This window comes from Hypanus sabinus, chromosome 1 (assembly GCF_030144855.1).
Source record: "Hypanus sabinus isolate sHypSab1 chromosome 1, sHypSab1.hap1, whole genome shotgun sequence".
NCBI lineage: Eukaryota > Metazoa > Chordata > Chondrichthyes > Myliobatiformes > Dasyatidae > Hypanus > Hypanus sabinus.
The window spans coordinates 107,025,406-107,043,920 of NC_082706.1; the positions used below are offsets into that span (position 1 = coordinate 107,025,406).

General features: G+C 39.1%; 1 protein-coding gene across 3 annotated transcripts; it reads right to left on the bottom strand.

Annotated features, from left to right (window-relative positions):
• Window positions 1-457: 457 nt before the first annotated feature.
• Window positions 458-16,226, bottom strand: LOC132396286 (thioredoxin domain-containing protein 6-like). 3 transcript variants are annotated; one of them, XM_059973824.1, is made up of 7 exons: window positions 16,089-16,226; window positions 8,833-8,882; window positions 8,697-8,754; window positions 6,630-6,733; window positions 6,475-6,546; window positions 4,805-4,921; window positions 458-2,547 (listed from the first exon to the last, which is right to left on the bottom strand). In XM_059973824.1, exons 2-7 carry the CDS (start codon window positions 8,863-8,865, stop codon window positions 2,509-2,511), a joined length of 423 nt encoding a protein of 140 aa, XP_059829807.1. In that variant the 5' UTR covers window positions 8,866-8,882; window positions 16,089-16,226; the 3' UTR covers window positions 458-2,508. The 3 variants fall into 3 exon arrangements, with proteins under 3 accessions (XP_059829807.1, XP_059829798.1, XP_059829804.1); XM_059973815.1 differs by lacking the exon at window positions 458-2,547 and having other exon boundaries at window positions 4,654-4,921; XM_059973821.1 differs by lacking the exons at window positions 458-2,547; window positions 16,089-16,226 and having other exon boundaries at window positions 4,654-4,921; window positions 8,833-9,076.
• Between the last annotated feature and the right edge of the window lie 2,289 nt (window positions 16,227-18,515).

Below are 18,515 nucleotides of genomic sequence, written 5' to 3' on the forward strand. Positions count from 1 at the left end.
TTTATTACCTCAGAAGACCATGGAGTCCAAGTTATTGGGTATGTTTAAAGCGGACGTTGAAAGGTTCTTGATTAGTAAGAGCATCAAAGGTTACAGGGAGAAGGGAGGAGAATGGGTTTCAGAGGGATAATAAATCAGCTACGATGAAATGGTGGTACAGACAGGATGGGCTTAACAGCCTAGATCTGCTCCTACATCTAATGGTTCTATTGTGTTTCTTTGTATTTACTGTGTATGCCTGCAAAAAATTAATCTCAGGGTTGTATATGGTGACATATATGTACTTTGATAATAAATTAACTTTGAACTTTATGTTACGAGTCTGGCAACAATGAATATAGAATTGAGTCAGGTTTTACAAACAACTAAGCATTTATTAAACTCTGCTCAACAAAAATGAAAAGTAAACAAACAACTAACTTAACTGGAAGTTAACTGCTCTATGGCAATTCTGGAACAGTTCTTAAAGTGGTAAATGCGAATACAGTCTTAAAGTGGTAAGTGTGAACACAGTCTTAAAAGTGGTAAATATGAAAGTCCCAAGTGATTTATACAGTCAATTAGGAGAGACTTTCCTGAAGTAATAAATTCCTGATGACGATGACTGCTGATCCCAGCCGAAATATGCCTTGCTCAAAGGATTCACGGTGAGGGAAATAAAAACGGCTTAAAGTAACTGACCTTTTTTTGGCGAGTGAACACTGCACACCCTTTCTGTTCTTATAGGCAGGGGTTATCTCAGATGCAGGTCACTATTTCCTGAACGAAGATTCAATAAGGTCAATCCTATATTAAACCGCTGAATGACACCAACTTTACTCGATCCATCAAGTTCCTGTACCTCGATAAAGTCTTCACTCTCCAATACTTAGACTTTAAAATTAAATCAAAGATACATCAAACAAAACTGGCAGCGACTGGCGAAACTGCCAGCACAACGATTCTGTACCTTACAGTAGAAAGTAAAACTCCACTTTAAAACAAAATTGCATCATGAGACAAATATGCAGCATAACGGAGTAACTAACGAATTAAATAATGACTGAACTGCGTAACAACAGGGGTTTCCCATTATATACCTGTTGAGAACATGTTATCACGTGATCTCACACTGGCGGGAAAATTACATCACCCCACCATCACAAGACCGTTACATCATGCTCACCAAATACTCAATTACATCAAGGTCATAAGACAGTCACAAGATACCCACAGGGTATGTAATATTATGGTCATGTAGTCTAATATCCTGCCTAATGCCTCCATAATTGGCCCTGATTTTAACCTGAGGACCATTTTTTTTTCAAGTGCTGAGGTGAAAGGGCTTAGGTGAACAGTGAGATATCAGAGACTGACAGAATCAACTATTGTAATTGGGGACAGGAATGGTATTCATAGAGTCATAGAATAATGCAGCGCAGAAACAAGCCCTTAAGGGCTATTGTTAGGGTGTATTCTTGAGTTAGGGTATATAGCAAATATTAATTTCAACAGGAACCAGTCTTCAAATTTGAATGTGGATTGCAGATTGAATTTAAAATGCACCTCAAAACATTGGACTTCTTGGAGCTGCAGACTGGAGTTGATTGCAAAACAGGAAACACCCCTCACCTGAGATGCCTGGTTATATATAGTGCAGCGAGAGAGACAGAGGTAGTTAACACTCACTTTGAGTGTGTTGCTGCGAACAGCTACATGTTTGAAATTTTGTGCAACTGAAAGGAAACATTATGAATGCATTGTAAATTGTTACCTTTGTTCCTTTATGTACAAAATGTAATGTAATATTGGGTCAGGAGGTCTCTTCTTCCAAGGGTGTCTCCAGTACGATGCCTGTTGTTGTCCGGAATAAAGACATATTACCAGCTTCAGTATCTCCTGGTAACTTCATTTACCATCACAACATTTGGGGGCTCTTGCGGGATATATTTGTATCCCATTGTTTGGCCAGCGATCTCAGCAGTCTAAGTGGGTGAGTATTTTTTTAAGATTAGTACTCACACTTACATCTGTTCAGGTCAATCTCACAGGATCACAAAGTACCATGAACATGGAGGAGAACTGGTAGATATAATAGTGTGGAGTGTGTGTGCATGTTTATGTAAGTCTAGACAGTTTTGTGTAATTTGATGACAGAAGGTCACCATTTGCAAAAGGTGATTGCTGACCGTTCAGGACACCAGTGGGGTGTGTGTATGCTTCTTCGGAGAACTATATACTAGCAGACTTATTTGCGAGTGTGTTTTATGTGTTTTAAGAATAAGCATGTAACCTTGGTGTAAGTTTTAAATGCAAAGGAATACAACAGGCATTATGAGTTCAGATCCACATAAGTGGAAGATAGCAGTGTATGTACTCTGTTGTTTTAAGTAGCTAATGTTTAATTTTTATCCACCATTTATATTTTCTATAGTGTGGAGATATTTGAGAGAGAGGTTATATCCAGAAATATCCATTGGGATGGTACCTTTTGAGGTCAGGCAACATCAGATTGAGAACCCTGACCAGTCATTGACCTTGATTACAACAGTTCATAAGCTCTTCATCCTGGGGAGAAGCAGAACATTTTGTCAGAGCTGCCCTCACTTAAAGTTGCCTGTGGGAATGCAGAATTCTAGCGCAAGCTCAAGGAAATGATTGAAATTCACCAGATGCACCCTAAAGATATACACGTGTTGGTGAAAGCAAAGTACCCGAGGAATATGTGGGACAGTATGGCCCAGGAAGTGCAGATGGTACATGGACAACTACCCGGAGTGCCAACAAAGAAGAGAGTTATTGCTTCTTTAAAAGGGAAGAGAAGCAGCAACTGTTGGGGGGGGGGGGGGGGGGTGTTGAAAGTAACTGGGGAACAATAAGTCAGTGGTTCACAGAGTTGATGAGACTGTCATCAATTATGCAGAACGTTAATAACAATTGTATGAGTATTCAGGATTAGATAATCCAGGGAGAAATTACCCAGTCTTCTTGAAAATGCTTAAAGAAGGCCTAAGCTCAGGCTACCAGGAAGTTTTAGATTTGGGGATAGCAATGGGATCAACCACTGAAAGTGTCTCCAGTATTGATGCCTGCTTGTTGTCCAGAATGAAGACTTCTACGTCACCAGTTTCAATATCTCCCGGTGACTTTGTTCATAGTTACAACATCTACGACAACCAATATGCCCATTTTAGCTAGTCTCTTTAACCTACATTTGACCCAGATCTCTCTAAATCTTCCCTATGTACCTATCTAAGCATCTTTCAAATGCTGTCATTATTCTTTCCTCAACCACTCCTCTGGAAAGCTCATTCTATATGTGCGCCACCCTCTACATGAAGAAGTTGCCTCTGAGGTTCCTATTAAATCTTTCCCCACTCATCTTGAACCTATGTTCTGTCTCCTACACTTAATGCCCTGAGTGATGAAGACCAGCATGCCAAACACCTTCTTTACTAATCTAGGCTGACAGACCAGTATTTGGTCCTTGAGACTTGGGACAATAGCAGAGCCAGAAGGCAGGCTGGCGGCAGTGCAAAATCACAGTAAGGAGGTCCAAAGCTTGGCTTACCAATTAGATAATATTGTTCCAGAAGAGACTAAGAACTGACACTCCCACAAGGTGGTTCACTCCCCATGTAATATTTCCAAAGGATTGCTATATGTAAAAAAAGCATCATCATGTCCATACTGGTATGTAACTTACATTGGGGATGAGGTAAAGTAAGTAGACTAATGGGATTTACCTGGAAAAGACAGTTCGACAGAATTCATAATTTTCAATTCCATAATTGTAAAATAAGTTAGTATTATGAAATGAAATATACTCCGTGCCTCCTGTATCTAATAAATGAATGTATGTTCATAGTTTTGCTGTATCCATCCACTTTAAGGTTTGACATTTTGTGCACTGAGTGATGCTCCTCTGTACACACCAATGATGTAGCACATGATTATTGGGAGTTACTGTCAACTTTCTGTAAGTTTAAACCATTCTGGTCATTCTCCTCTGACTTCCCTCATTAACAGGGTGTTTTTGTTCAAAAAACTGCTGTTCGTTTGATGTTTATTTTCTCACACCATTCTCTGTAAACTCAAGAGACTGATGCGCATGAAAATCCCAAGAGATCAGCAGTTTCTGAGATACTCAAACCACCCTATCTGACACTAACAATCATTGCATGGTCGAAGTCACAAAGATCACATTTCTTCCCCATTCTGATGTTTGGTTTGAATTAGATACTTACATTATTGAGCAGGTGTACCTAAAAAAGTTGTCACTGAGTATATATATTGTGTAATTAAATTTCTCCACCTATGTGAGTACTAAATAACTCATAAACACAAGAAATTCTGCAGATGCTAGAAATCCACAGCGACACATACAAATTGCTGAAGGAACTCAGCAGATCAGGCAGCATTTATGGAAATGACTAAACAGTTGACATTTTGGGCTGAGACCCTTCTTCAGGACTCAGCTATTTAAATTGTTGTTGAAACTAAATATAAAGTTTTGAAATCCAGTAACAGACAAGAGAAAATCTGCAGACGCTGAAAATCCAAGCAACACACCAAAATGCTGGAACTCAGCAGGCCAGGCAGCATCTATGGAAAAGAGTACAGTTGATGTTTCAGGCCAAGACCCCTCAGCATACATAAAATTATGAATGCTGTAAGTGCAACACTGACTTTTCAAAATAAATGTATGCTGCAATAAGTAGAACCTTTTTAATGCAAGTCAGTATCAGAAACCTGATATCAGAATGTATACATTCAACTGGAAGTGCTTTAGAGAAGATACCTGTTTGTAACTAATGGTACTTACATCTTGACGTTCTACTCCTTTCTCGTAGTATTCTGTTTCCATCTCCAAATACTCAATAATCTTTCTATTAATAACTGGTGCATTGACACCTTTTACATAATCCACGATCTTACCAGCCTAATAAAGAAGAAAATTTCACATAACTCTTAGTGCAGATGGAAACTATTTAGCTTTTCATGCCTGCACCAGCTCTACGTAAGAACATTGCAGCCAGTTCCATTCTCTCCCCTTAACATAGCCTTGCAAATTCTTTCCTCTCAGATAACTAGCTGCCAAATACTACAACTGAATCTTCATATTCATTTACTACCATCTTTGTGTATTCCAGTTGACTTATTTGTTGTGTAAGTTTTTTTATATTACTCTTTTCCAAGATCCAAGATGGCGGCGCAACGCGGCTTGCAGCGGCCACTCTGGAGCTGATTATCTGTTGTTTGTGAAGTGGGGTGCCGTGTGCAATCATAATCAACTGAAAATGGACATGGGAGCACGGAGGAACATTGGGAAATCTCCAGGAAGACCCTCTTCATTGCTGCTGCTGCTGTGAGGTCTGGGACTCTGCTGGGAAGAACAGGCCCCCTGTCTTTGGTGTCGCGTTGCCGATGGCCGTTGGCGGGGCCATCTTAATATGCTCAGCAGAGGATGGTGCTCAGAGAAGCTGTGCTGAAGGGGATGGTCGTTGGCTCAGAGGTTTGATGGACTCGGAGTCGGCTGCGGTCAGATTGCTTTCGGTGTGTGCTGCGTCTGTGAGGCTGGGTTCAACAGAGCTTTCATTGTGTGCTGCGTCTGCGAGGCTGAGTCGGGCGGTGCTGTGGAAGTCCATAGCGGGGGTACTCCCTTCCGCCGCCAGCGTGGGATGGCGAGTCTGTCGGGACCCTGGGGACTTGTGGAAACTGTGTGGTGATTTCTTTTGAACTTATAGTCTTTTAACATCTTTGGACTAATTTTACTGTGCCCATGGTCTGTTTTTTTTTAATCAATTATGCTATTGTTTGAACTGTTGTAACTATGTGGTTTTGTGCAGGTCTTGTAGCTTTAGTTTTTGGTCGTGTTTTGTCTGGTGGAATTGGAGCTCCTTTCTGGGGATCCTGCTAAGAAGGAGCACAATATTAATTCACAGCAGCCTCTCGGGACTCTGGATTGGGGATTGCCAAAAGTTATGTGGATTTTCTGGTGTAGTCTGTTTTGTCATATCATTCTGGGGGAACGTTGTCTCATTTTTTAACTGTATTGCATTTGTGGTTTCTAAATGACAAATAAAACTGAATCTGAATCTGAATCTTTTAACCTATTATTTTCAATGTTTGTCTGTCCTTGATCCTTTTACTGATAGGAACAGTTTTTCTTTCTCTGTCCTATTTATACCATTTATATTTTAAATATCCTTTTGGATCCCCTTGCATGTTCCACTGTGCCAAGGAGAACAATTCTATTGTTCTATTCTAGCCTACTGACATAACTTAAGTCTCTCATCCTTTGAAACTCTAGAGGAAATTTCCTCTCTACCTTCTTTAGAACCATTATATATTTCCTAAATAGAGCACCCATAGTTAGACACAATATTCCATTTATGGCTGAAACTGTGCTTTATAAACATTCATTTTGTCTTCCTCATTAAATGTATCATATGTCTATAATTGTTTTCAGTAAACATTGATATTTTTACTCACCACAATAAACAAGAAGGCAGGTTCACATTTTCCATCAAATCCTTGGAGTAATGGAATGAGGCCAGCTTGAACCTTGGAAGTAAAATTGTAACTATTAATTTCTGCTTTGAATGGAGCATTTTCCAGAATTCTTTTCATACTTTACAAATACTTACTGTGTGAAAATGTAACAGCTCTTCCCCAAATTCCATTTTCAATCTCCTGAACGTACTTAAGATTGCTTTACATGGTCCACACCAGCCTTGATGAACATCCACTACTGGAATATTGTATAGTAGATTCAGCTATTAATTTATATAACTACGTACATAATCATTTATTAAGAAAGTGACAATATTAAGATATACAGTGAAATGAAGATGAATTATCTTTATAAGGTATTGTAAACTATTAAGTCTATTTAATCTATAATCTTTTCTAGCATCTTCAAAAGGCGGTACCTCAAGAAGGTGGTATCCATCACTCAAGGTCTTAACTAAATGGGCATACCCTCTTCTCATTAAACCATAAGATATAGGAGGAGAATTAGGCCATTTGGCTCGTCGAATCTGCTCTGCCATTTCATCATGGCTGATCCAATTTTCGTCTCAGCCCCAATCTCGTGCTTTCTCCACATATCCCTTCATGCCCTGACCAATCAAGAATCTATCAAACTCTGCCTTAAATATACATAAAGACTTGGCCTGGTGCCAGGCTCTGGGATATCTCCGATTGAGTCCTCAGTGGGAGGGTGAGCAGCCAGAAGTTGTGGTCCGTGAAGGTAGCAATGATATGGGTAGGATGAGTGATAAGATCTTGCATAGGGATTTGAGGGAGTTAGGTGCTAATTTAAAGGGAAGGACCTCCAGGATTGTGATCCCAGGGTTGTGATCTCAAGATTGCTACCCAGGCCTTGTGCGAGTAAGGCCAGAACTAGGAAGATTATACAATTTAATATGTGACTAAGGAGTTGGTCTCTCTTCCAAGGAAGGTGGGATGTGTACGGAAGGGTTGGTTTGCACCTGAACTGGAAGGGAACTAACTTTACTTGGAGGCATATGATAAAATAGGCTGTAGTCAGCAATGGTTTCATCAAGGGAAAATCTTGCCTGACAAATCTGTTGGAATTCTTCGAAGATGTAACAAGCAGGATAGACAAAGGAGAATCAATTGATGTTGTGTACTTGGATTTTCAGAAGGCCTTTGACAAGGTGCCACACATGAGGCTGCTTAACAAGCTACAAGTCCATGGTATTACAGGAAAGATTCTACAAAGGATAAAGCAGTAGCTGATTGGCAGGAAGCAAGAGTAGGGATAAAGGGAGACTTTCCTGACTGGCTGCTGGTGACTAGTGGTGTTCCACAGGGGCCTGTGTTGGGACTGATAATTATTAGGTTATATGTCAATGATTTGGATGATGGATTTGATGGCTTTGTTGCAAAGTTTGCAGACAATACGAAGATAGGTGGAGGGGCAGGTAGTTTTGAGGAAGTAGAGAGGTTACAGTAGAACTTAGGCAGATTAGGAGAAATGAAAAGTTCTGCTGATGCCAAGGGAAGTTATTCTCATTCCAACTCTGGAATTCAACTCGTAAGCCCATTTTTAGACCAAAGCTGGAGACAAGAGATCATATTTATGTTAAGTCCTATCTGTAGCACTGTCAATGACACCTCTCATAATTTTGCAAATCACTTTGCACACAATTGAGAGTAGACTTATTGGGCAGCAATTAGTCAGCTAAGATTTGCCCTGTCATTCTTGTGAAAAAGTATTGCCTCTACATTTTTCCGTATTGTTGGTTAGGTGTAACTGAGATAATCATGCTGGAACAGCTTGGTTCAATTAATTATAGAGTGGAGGTTACTGCTGGGTTAAGATATTGGTTGGCATGGATGAGTTGGGCTGAAGGGCCTACTTCCATGCTGTAGAAATCTAGGAATCTAACTGTTGTGTTTCTGGTATAGTCCCTCATCAATGAAATCAGGTGTAAAAGTCAGTGAAATCCCTGCTAACATGTGATGAGACTGGTAAGTGTATGCCCAAACTATGGAAGACTCTGCATAGAGACACAGATGTAAGCCTTACATTTGTACATTTATGCTAATAGAGTTACATCATCATACACACTACAGGTAAAATGTTATTTCCATAATGATATGAAGAAAATCATTTTTGTGTGGTAAGTTGTTAGCATCTGGAATGCCAGTGAGAATTCAAAAGGAAAATGAAAAAGTGATCAAACCTGATAAGCCTTTGGCTTCAAACATTTCATCCCATTCTGCTTCATTGTGTATTGGAATCTGGCAGAGAAAAATACCAATGCTTAAAATTTATCAAGATTTCAAATTATCATTTAAATTCAAAGAATCTGTTCATACCTCAATTTGAATCTCCTTTTTCCTTCCGGCCATCGCAACTAAGAAAAAATCTAAAACAATGATGTTACTGGGTAATTATCAAATTTGGAAATCATAGGGGTTGAGGTAGAATATCAGTCATAATGTTAATGAAAGGTAGACCTCCTCTCCTAGATCTTATTTTCTTATCGTTTCAAAGCGTCCTTAAAACTCACTATTCTTCTGAGCTTTAATTTTTTTCTATTTTTTATGATCTTGAAATAAATCATTAATCTGTCTGTGGTAATGATTAGGAAGGAACATTGAACAAGTTAGAGCTGCAAGATCTGTTTTGAGTGTAGAGAGACTATGTGTCATATTGTGGTGGGGATAGAACTTGCTATTATGAAGTCAAAGTTCAGTTTATTATTAAATGCACAAGAATATGTATGCATAGGTGCAATGAAAACCTTTCTTGCAGCAGCATTACAAGTATATAGCATTATAGAAGCAGCATTCATAAGCAAAACTTAAGTTTTTAAAACATAAATTATACACATTTTTACAAGAAAGGACACAGCTGAAAACAGGTCCATTTTAATACAAAGTGATCAAAGTTGTCATGGTGTTGCTAAACTGCAGTGATTAGATTCTTTTTGGTTGGTTCAAGAACCAAATGGTTGAAGGGAAGTAGTTGTTCTTGAACTTGGTGGTTTGGGACCTCAAGCTTCTGTACCACTTACCTGATTGTAGCAGTGAAAAGATGGTATGGCCCAGATGGTGGGAATCTTTGATTATAGATGTTGCCTTCTTGAGGCAGTGCTTCCTGTAGATACTGCCAATAGACAATAGGTGTAGGAGTAGGCCATTCAGCCCTTCAAGCCAGCACCACCATTCAATGTGATCATGACTGATCATCCACAATCAGTACCCCGTTCCTGCCTTCTCCCCATATCCCTTGACTCCGCTATCTTTAAGAGCTCTATCTAACTCTTTCTTGAAAGCATCTAGAGAATTGGCCTCCACTGCCTTCTGAGGCAGAGCATTCTACAGATCCACAACTCTCTGGGTAAAAAAGTTTTTCCTGAACTCTGTTCTAAATGGTCTACCCCTTATTCTTAAACTGTGGCCTATGGTTGTGGACTCCACCAACATTGGGAACATGTTTCCTGCCTCTAGTGTGTCCAATCCTTTAATAATCTTATATGTTTCAATCAGATCCCCTCTCATCCTTCTAAATTCCAGTGTATACAAGCCCAGTCACTCCAACCTTTCAACATATGACAGTCCTGCCATCCTGGGAATTAACCTCGTGAACCTATGCTGCACTCCCTCAATAGCAAGAATGTCCTTCCTCAAATTTGGAGACCAAAACTGAACACAATACTCCAGGTGTGGTCTCACCAGAGCCCTGTACAACTGCAGAAGGACCTCTTTGCTCCTATACTCAACTCCCCTTGTTAAGAAGGCCAACATGCCATTAGCTTTCTTCACTGCCTGCTGTACCTGCATACTTACTTTCAGTGACTGATGTACAAGAACACCTAGATCTCGTTGTACTTCCCCTTTTCCTAACTTGACACCATTCAGATAGGGAAAAAGATGTGCTCATGATGTATTGATTACCGTCTGCAGCTTCTTACATTCCTGTGCATTTGAATTGCCATACCAGACCATGATACCAGTCATGAAATTTTCAACTGTACATCTGCAGAGGTTTGTGTTGACAAGCCAATAATAACACATATGAAATGCCAAATAAACTCAGCAGGTCAGACAGCATTGATGAAGAGGAATAAACAGTCAACGTTTCGGGTTGAGACCCTTCATAAGGACCTGATGAAGGGTCTCGCTCCGAATCGTTGACTACTAATATCTTTCAATAGATGCAGTTTGATCTGCTGAGTTCCTCCAGCATTTTGTATGTGCTACTCCACATTTCCAGCATTTGCAGAATCTCTTGTGTTGTTGACAAGCTGAACCTCTTTAACCTTCTAAGAATGTTTGATTTCTTATAAATTGTATCTACTGTATGTGCTTTGTAAATTCTGGTAGTCAACAATATTTGGGCATACTGCATCAGGTATTTTCTGTGGAAAAGTGAAAGGAAAGGGAAAAATTACCTACTGTTGAATATTTTGGTGGTATTCAATCCTGCTTTGGAACATTTCAGAATCAGAATCAAAATCAGAATCAGGTTTATTATCACCAGCATGTGATGTGAAATTTGTTAACTTAGCAGCAGCAGTTCAATGCAATACATAATCTAACAGAGAAAAATATAATAAATAACATTTAAAAATAATAATAATAAACAAGTAAATCAATTACATATATTGAATAGATTTAAATAATATGCAAAAACAGCAATACTGTATATTAAAAGAAGTGAGGTAGTGTTCAAAGATTCAATGACCATTTAGGAATCAGATGGCAGAGAAGGAGCTGCTCCTTTGTTGCTGAGTGTGTGCCTTCAGGCTTCTGTACCTCCTACCTGATGGTAACAGTAAGAAAAGGGCATACCCTGGGTGCTGGAGATCCTTAATAATGGACACTGCCTTTCTGAGACACTGCTCCCTAAAGATGTCCTGGGTACTTTGTAGGCTAGTACCCAAGATGGAGATTTACAACCTTCTGCAGCTTCTTTCAGTCCTGTGCAGTAGCCCCTCCATACCAGACAGTGATGCAGCCTGCCAGAATGCTCTCCACAGTACAACTATAGAAGTCTTTGAGTGTATTTGTTGACTCCTAATAAAATATAGCTGCTGTCTTACCTTCTTTATAACTACATCAATATGTTGGGACCAGGTTAGATCCTCAGAGATCTTGACACCTAGGAACTTGAAGCTGCTCACTCTCTCTACTTCTGATCCCTCTATGAGGACTGGTATGTGTTCCTTCATCTTACCCTTCCTGAAGTCCACAATCAGCTCTTTCGTCTTACTGACGTCAAGTGCCAGGTTGTTGCTGTGGCATCACTCCAGAAGTTGGCATATCTCACTCCTATACACCCTCTGGTCACCAACTGGGATTCTACCAACAATGGTTGTATTGTCAGCAAATTTATAGACTGTATTTGAGCTATGCCTAGCCACACAGTCATGTGTATATAGAGAGTAGAACAATGGACTAAGCACCCACTCCTGAGGTGTGCCAGTGTTGATCATTAGTGAGGAGGACATGTTATCACCAATCAGTACAGATTGTAGTCTTCTGGCTAGGAAGTTGAGGATCCAATTGCAGAGGAAGGTACAAAGGCCCAAGTTCTGCAACTTCTCAATCAGGAATTTGCAGAGCCATTGAGATTACGTCTGCTGTTGACCTATTGTAGTGATAGGCAAATTGCTTGACACTATTGCAGCTTTGGGGCATTTTGGAACTTAGAGTTAAATTCTGGTGCTGTCCTGTGAGGAGTCTCTGTATATCCCCCCAATGGAATTTGCAGATTTTCTCCAGGTTCTTCAATTTCCTCTCACAGTCTGAAGACTTAATTATATTAATTAAGTATTAATTAAGTACTTAATTAAGTATTAATTGGTCATTGAAAATTGTCCCATTCTGTCCAATTGAACAAGTAGCAACTCTCCCTGCACTGGCCCAAGTACCCCAGATTTCTTAATCCCCATCCTGCAACTACTCTTCAGCCACTCAATTATTTATACTGTTCTCATATTTCTTCAAGAACTGGTAGATAGCATGGGGAGTAAGCTGATTACCACTCTAAAAATCCTGCTTCATTCACTATTTCATAATTCCTTAGAACCTGACTGCTGGACATCATTTCTCTCCCTGTCATTAGACCATAAGACCATGAGGGAAACAGAATTAGGATTTTTGCCTCATCGAGTTTGCTCCGCCATTTCATGATGACTGATTTATTTCCTTCTCAGCCCCAATATCCTGCCTTTTCTCTGTATGCTCCAACTGATCAAGAATCTATTAACCTCTGCCTTAAATGTACCCAATGACTTGGCCTCCATAGTTACCTATGGCAATGAATTCTACAGATTCACCACTCTCTGGCTAAAGAAATACCTGTTAGTAGTAATATGGACCATAACCTCTGGCTACACACCATCCTTTTCTGACTTTCTGCAATTGCTCAATGGCATACTTAATCCTGGAACAGGGGGAAATACACCATTCTGAAATGCTTGTCTGTTTCCCCATGATGGGATCCCTTATAATTTTTGCTCTCTTGGTATTTCTCTTCTCTCTCTCTGTACAGCGTTGGCTCAGACTATGGTTAGAAGGCAAGATGCCCTTCAGAGTCTCCTGAACTACTTGCCAGCTCTTTTTTTTTGTTAGTCACCTATTTCCTGAATTTTCTCAAACTATGAGATGACAACCTTCTGAAAGATGTTATCCACAGCTTCATAGATAAACTAGATCACAGTGAGGTTAAGTCAATATCCATAGAACAAGTCACTAAAAAATGTTCACTGGTTCAGTACTAGTTCTATGATATTGAGATTGAACCAACATTTGCTGTTGTTGTTTGTAACGTTGTGCCAGTATCTGTGATATGACATTCCTGCTATATGATACTGTTGGGTTATTGCTTGCAGATTACTATTGTGCCAGCAATTATATGTGTTGCACAATGAGTTAGTCAACAAGGCATTGTATCAGGTAATATCAATTGTATAAATTCTATCAGATTTAATAATTGCTGAATCATATAGCATTTATATGACAGATTAATGACCCGTAGCTGAATTCGGGTGTGGTACCACTTGTGTTGAAAGGATATTCGTTGAAGATCACTGTCGGTGATATTTCATGTGTGTGCAATGGAACAACTTTGGAGATAAAACCTACTGCTATTGTTATTTTTTATTGCTGTCATGGAATCACTTACCGCCTAAACTTGAAGAAGTTTTGGGGATTTATATATTTACACCAATATATGCATAACACTGTTAACCTTGGATTATCTGGTTTTAACTTTACTGTTATTAATAGTTACCAATAAAACAGTGTTTGTTAACTGCAGAACCAGACCCCAGGTGTGTTAAATTGCTGCCGATACTTTTACAGGTTGCCTGTACGTGTCAGCATTATCTCAATAATTTTTTTAAATTTATCACTGAACTTTGTGGTAGTTGTATGACATTCTATTGGATCAGCACCTAGTGCATAATATGATTATACCAATAGTCAGTGTGTGATTTCATGTTGCGCCAATATGATTGTTGAATAAAGACCTGCTGAATGATACTGTCTAGGTCAATTCCGACTGCATGAGGGAATTCAATGCTTGTTGTATGGTATTGTGTCAGAATTAGTATTGATTATATGATACTGTGTAGATTAATAGTTGGTATAAAAAGTCACTAACCAACATTGTCTGGTTCAATACTAGTTTTATTATATTGTGCCAGGTCAATACTGCATGAAAATAAGAAACAGAACTAGAGGTAGACTAATCAACCTCAAAGATTCTCCACCCGCTATGCCCTGAGAGACAATTCTTTAATTGGACATTGTGACCCTTAGCTGTAGACAGCATTAAGTGAGGTATCATATTTGTTTTTACCCTCTCAAGCCCCTTATGAATTTCTCATTCTTTTAAGCTAAAGAAAGTACAGGCTGAATCTGATTAACCTTTCCTCATATGACATACTTGTTATCCCAGGAATCAGTCTGGTGAAATTTTGCTCCACTCCTTCTAACATAACGATATTCATCCTGAGGTAGTCATGTCAGATCTGCATAGAATTTTCCAGATGTGGTTTCACCAGAGCTCTATATTATATCGTAGTGGTTAACTCTATTTTTGTATTCAAAACCCCTTGCAATAAAGATCAGAATATTATTTGTCCCTATAATTGTTCACTGTACTTCCTAATAACTTTATAGTAATTTGTGTACAAGAACACTCATGCCTCTGAATGCCAACACTTTCTTGTCTTTTAAAGTATGCTATCTGCGCCCGTCACTCCTTGATTCAGTTCAAGATAGTGCACAGGGCGCATATGTCAAAAGATAAACTAGCGCATCTTTTTTCTAATATAAATCCCAACTGTGATAGATGTAATGCTGAGGTGGCTACCTTAACTCATATGTTTTGGTCTTGTATAAAGTTAAATAATTTTTGGAGAGGTGTTTTTAGAATGTTATCCAAAGTCATAGGTTTGCACCTACAACCTAATTCACTTACGGCAATCTTTGGTATCACTCCGAAGGAAGCAGGAAATGTTCCTGCTTCCGCTCAACGTATTATAGCCTTTTCAACTTTATTGGCTAGGAGAGCTATTTTGTTGTATTGGAAAGATTCTAATCCACCTACTTCTTACTTTGGCTCTCCTCCATTATGTCGTGTTTAAGTTCGGAGAAAATCAGAAGTTGGACGTTTGATACATCTTTTAAATTTGAGCAAAACTGGCAACCTTTCATTCAATATTTTCATATGATTTAAATTATCTATTTTTTACTTTTTTAAATAATCTGTTTTCTTCTTTTCTGTGATGTTTTAGATTTGACCAGGAGGTTTTTAACCCTTTTCTTGTAATTATATCCTCAAATGGACTGCCCAGTCTTCTTTTTTTTTGTTTTAGGTTAGTTTAATGGGTTTTTTTTCTTCTCAACAGTAAAAATTTCGAGTTTTTTTAAGAATTGTTAAGGGGAGCTGTGATTCCTATTATATATGAGCTCAATACAGTACTATATTATACATGATTTTGACAGTGTATATTCCTTTCTTTGTACTTATATTGAAGTAAGTATTTGATATAACTTCTCTTCTGATTTGTATTTATTCTTATATTTTAAATCAATAAAAAAGATTGAAAATGAAAAATAAAATATGCTGAATCTTCCTATTTTCTCTACCTCTCATGTTTCCACCTCATATTCCATCTGCCAGACCCTGTCTATTTGCTTATCTTGTCTAGAAGTTGGGACATATCCAAAATGTTCTAACCAACTGCACTGGTTGAAAGTACTCTGATTGGTTGCATCACAGGCAGGTATAGCAGTTTCAGCACACAGGTACGCAAGAGGCTGCAGAAAGTTATGGACACAGCATTGTCGAACACAGGCACACCCCTCCTCACCATTGACAGTATCTACCGGAAGCATTTAACTCAAGGAGGTGACATTTTTGCACTAAGGTCCTGATTTTGCAGTCTATTTCAATTGGTCTATAACCGTGGTATCATTTTGTGCGCGCTAAACCGATTCACATACATCCATATCTACTGTACAAAATTGTGTCACATCTATAGTAATGTGTTTGTTATAGTGCGTCATGGTCTCTACATAATGCTGCTGCAAACTATTGTGTGGGTTCGTACCTGCTTGCAATATAATGTTTCCTAGGCTAATAAGTGCTAAAGGGCGTGATCTGGGTTATACTTGCAGTGCGATGTCGAGGTCTCCTTCGGACGGTGAGGGAAGATCCGTTAGCGCCCGGCTCACGCCGAGCGGCAGAGCTCCGCGCGAGAGAGAGGCGGCGCGGCGCGGCGCGGTGCGGGAGGGCGCACGCGCAGGGCGGCGGACCGCATCGTGGGGCAGGATTGCGAAGTAGTGTTTATGCTTGGAGTAGGGCGGGAAAGCAAATTTAACAGTAGAAAAGAAAGTGCAGGTAAACAATCGTGATAAAAGATTAACTGTATTTTGTACATTAAAACGTGCAGCGAAAAGCGTCGTTTGTTTAAAGGACCAGCAGGGGGCAGCCCTCAACTGTCGCCAAATACAGCGTGCCCGCAATAAGGTGCAAGATCATAACACGGTAGATTGAGGTCAAGAGCCAATCTTGTAGTACCATGGAACCATTTGATGGTCTTATAAAGCCGTCCTGGAGCTTGGTGAATGTATTTTCTGGCTTTTGTGCCTTCTGCTCAATAGAAGTTGGGAGAAGAGAGAATGAGGTTCTTGATTATATTACCTGTTTTATTGAGGAAGCAAGAAGTATAGACAACAGTCTATAGAGACGAGTTTTTGTGATGTGGCTGAACTGCATCCACAGTTCTCTGCAATTTCTTATCATTTCTTGTAATGAGTTAATATACCAAAGCATTATGCATCAATAAAAATTGGTAAGAGTCAATGGGGGCACGCCAAATTTCTTTGACCATCTGAGAAAGTCAGGATGTGGTGAGGGATAATGAAGCTACAGTGCCTATAAAAAGTATTCACTTAGAATTTAGAAGTTTTCATATTTTATTGTTTTATAATATTGAATCTCTGTGGATTTAATTTGGCTTTTTTGGAGCTGATCAACAGAAAAGACTCTTTCCTGTCAAAGTGAAAATGGATCTCTATAAAGTGATCTAAATTAATTACAAATATAAAACACACAACTGATTGCATAAGTATTCACCCCCTTTAACATAGTACACCAAATCATTGCTAGTGAAGCCAGTTGGTTCTAGAAGTCACATAGTTAATGTATCCTAGCTATATATAAACTTGTGTGCAGTCAAGGTTTTTCCAATTGTGACTGGAAAAAAGTAGTCAGTGTCTCAGCCCGTAACATAGACTGTACTTTTTTCCATAGATGCTGCCTGGCCTGCTGAGTTCCTCCAGCATTTTGTGTACGTTACTTGGATTTCCAGCATCTGCAGATTTTCTCTTGTTCGAATTCTTAGAGGCAGGATTTGCAAGCATTTGAAACATAGTCTGATTAGGGTTAGTCCATGTGACTTGGGAGGACTTGTCATATGAGCAGCCTCGTTGATTTTTTTTGTGGAAGTAATGAAATATATCAATAAAGGCAAGCAGTGGATGCAGTGTATATGGATTTTAGAAACCATTTGACAAGTTCACATGGTAGAGTCATTCAGAATTTCAGAGTTGGAGGTTTGTCTGGGTGTGTAAATGAGTTGGTGGGTGTGAGAGATGGGAAAGGGGCTTCATTTCCTGCTGTTGTTGCTGCTGCTGCTTGTATCGTTCTGTGGAATGCTGTGGGCATACTATATTGATGCTGGAATGTGTAGTGACACTTACAGGCTGCCCCCAGCACATCACTGGGTGTGCTGGTTGTTAACACAAACAAAACTTTTCTTTGTATGTTTCGCTGTACATGTGATAAATAAATCTGAATCTATTGAAAGAACAAATTTAACCAAATGGATGATTTTTATAACACCTACAGTATCATGGGATGTCTTGCTTTTTTCTTTGGAGCTCTCAGACAAAGTTTAATACTGTGCACAACACAAGATACTGGGATGTTGGTCCAATAGGGTTGAAACAGTAAATTAAAAGAGGAGGATGATGAAGGATTTAAGGAGGGGTTTATTTCATGACAACTAAAAGTGTGGCTACATATGGTGGGTCATGAAAATACCAATGTGCATGTGGACGAAATTGGAGAATTGCAAGGATCTTTACAGTTTGGAGGGCTCCATATTATTGGGGAGACAAAAAGGGATTTATTTTTGTCGAGAAGAATAAGAATTTTTAGCTGGAGAAGTTGGAGTCAAGCATAAAACAGTGCATAATTGTAACATTGAACAGAAGTTAGTGGTTGAGAGGAGCTTAAAGGGATATGGTCTGGGTGCAGGTAGATGAGTCTAGATAGAACAGGTCAAAATGGACAAGGGCAAAGAACACAAGACAAATAAATAAATTAATAAATGCATTAAGAGTAAGAGGATTATCCAGCGAGAATTGGTTTTACATGGCAAAATGATAAATTTGCTGAATGTCTTTTTCACTGAAGAAAATACAGTACCAATGAAAGAAAGGAATCCCAAAATAATAGAAACCTGGGAACT

What these genes read in the sequence shown, in the direction of transcription:
- LOC132396286 (XM_059973815.1), bottom strand. Translation starts at nt 8,865, where the DNA reads ATGGCCGGAAGGAAAAAGGAGATTCAAATTGAG. An exon ending in AAAAGGAGATTCAAATTGAG is followed by an intron (nt 8,755 to 8,832) that starts GTATGAACAGAT and finishes TTTCTCTGCCAG; the next exon opens with ATTCCAATACACAATGAAGC. An exon ending in TGAAGCCAAAGGCTTATCAG is followed by an intron (nt 6,734 to 8,696) that starts GTTTGATCACTT and finishes ACAATATTCCAG; the next exon opens with TAGTGGATGTTCATCAAGGC.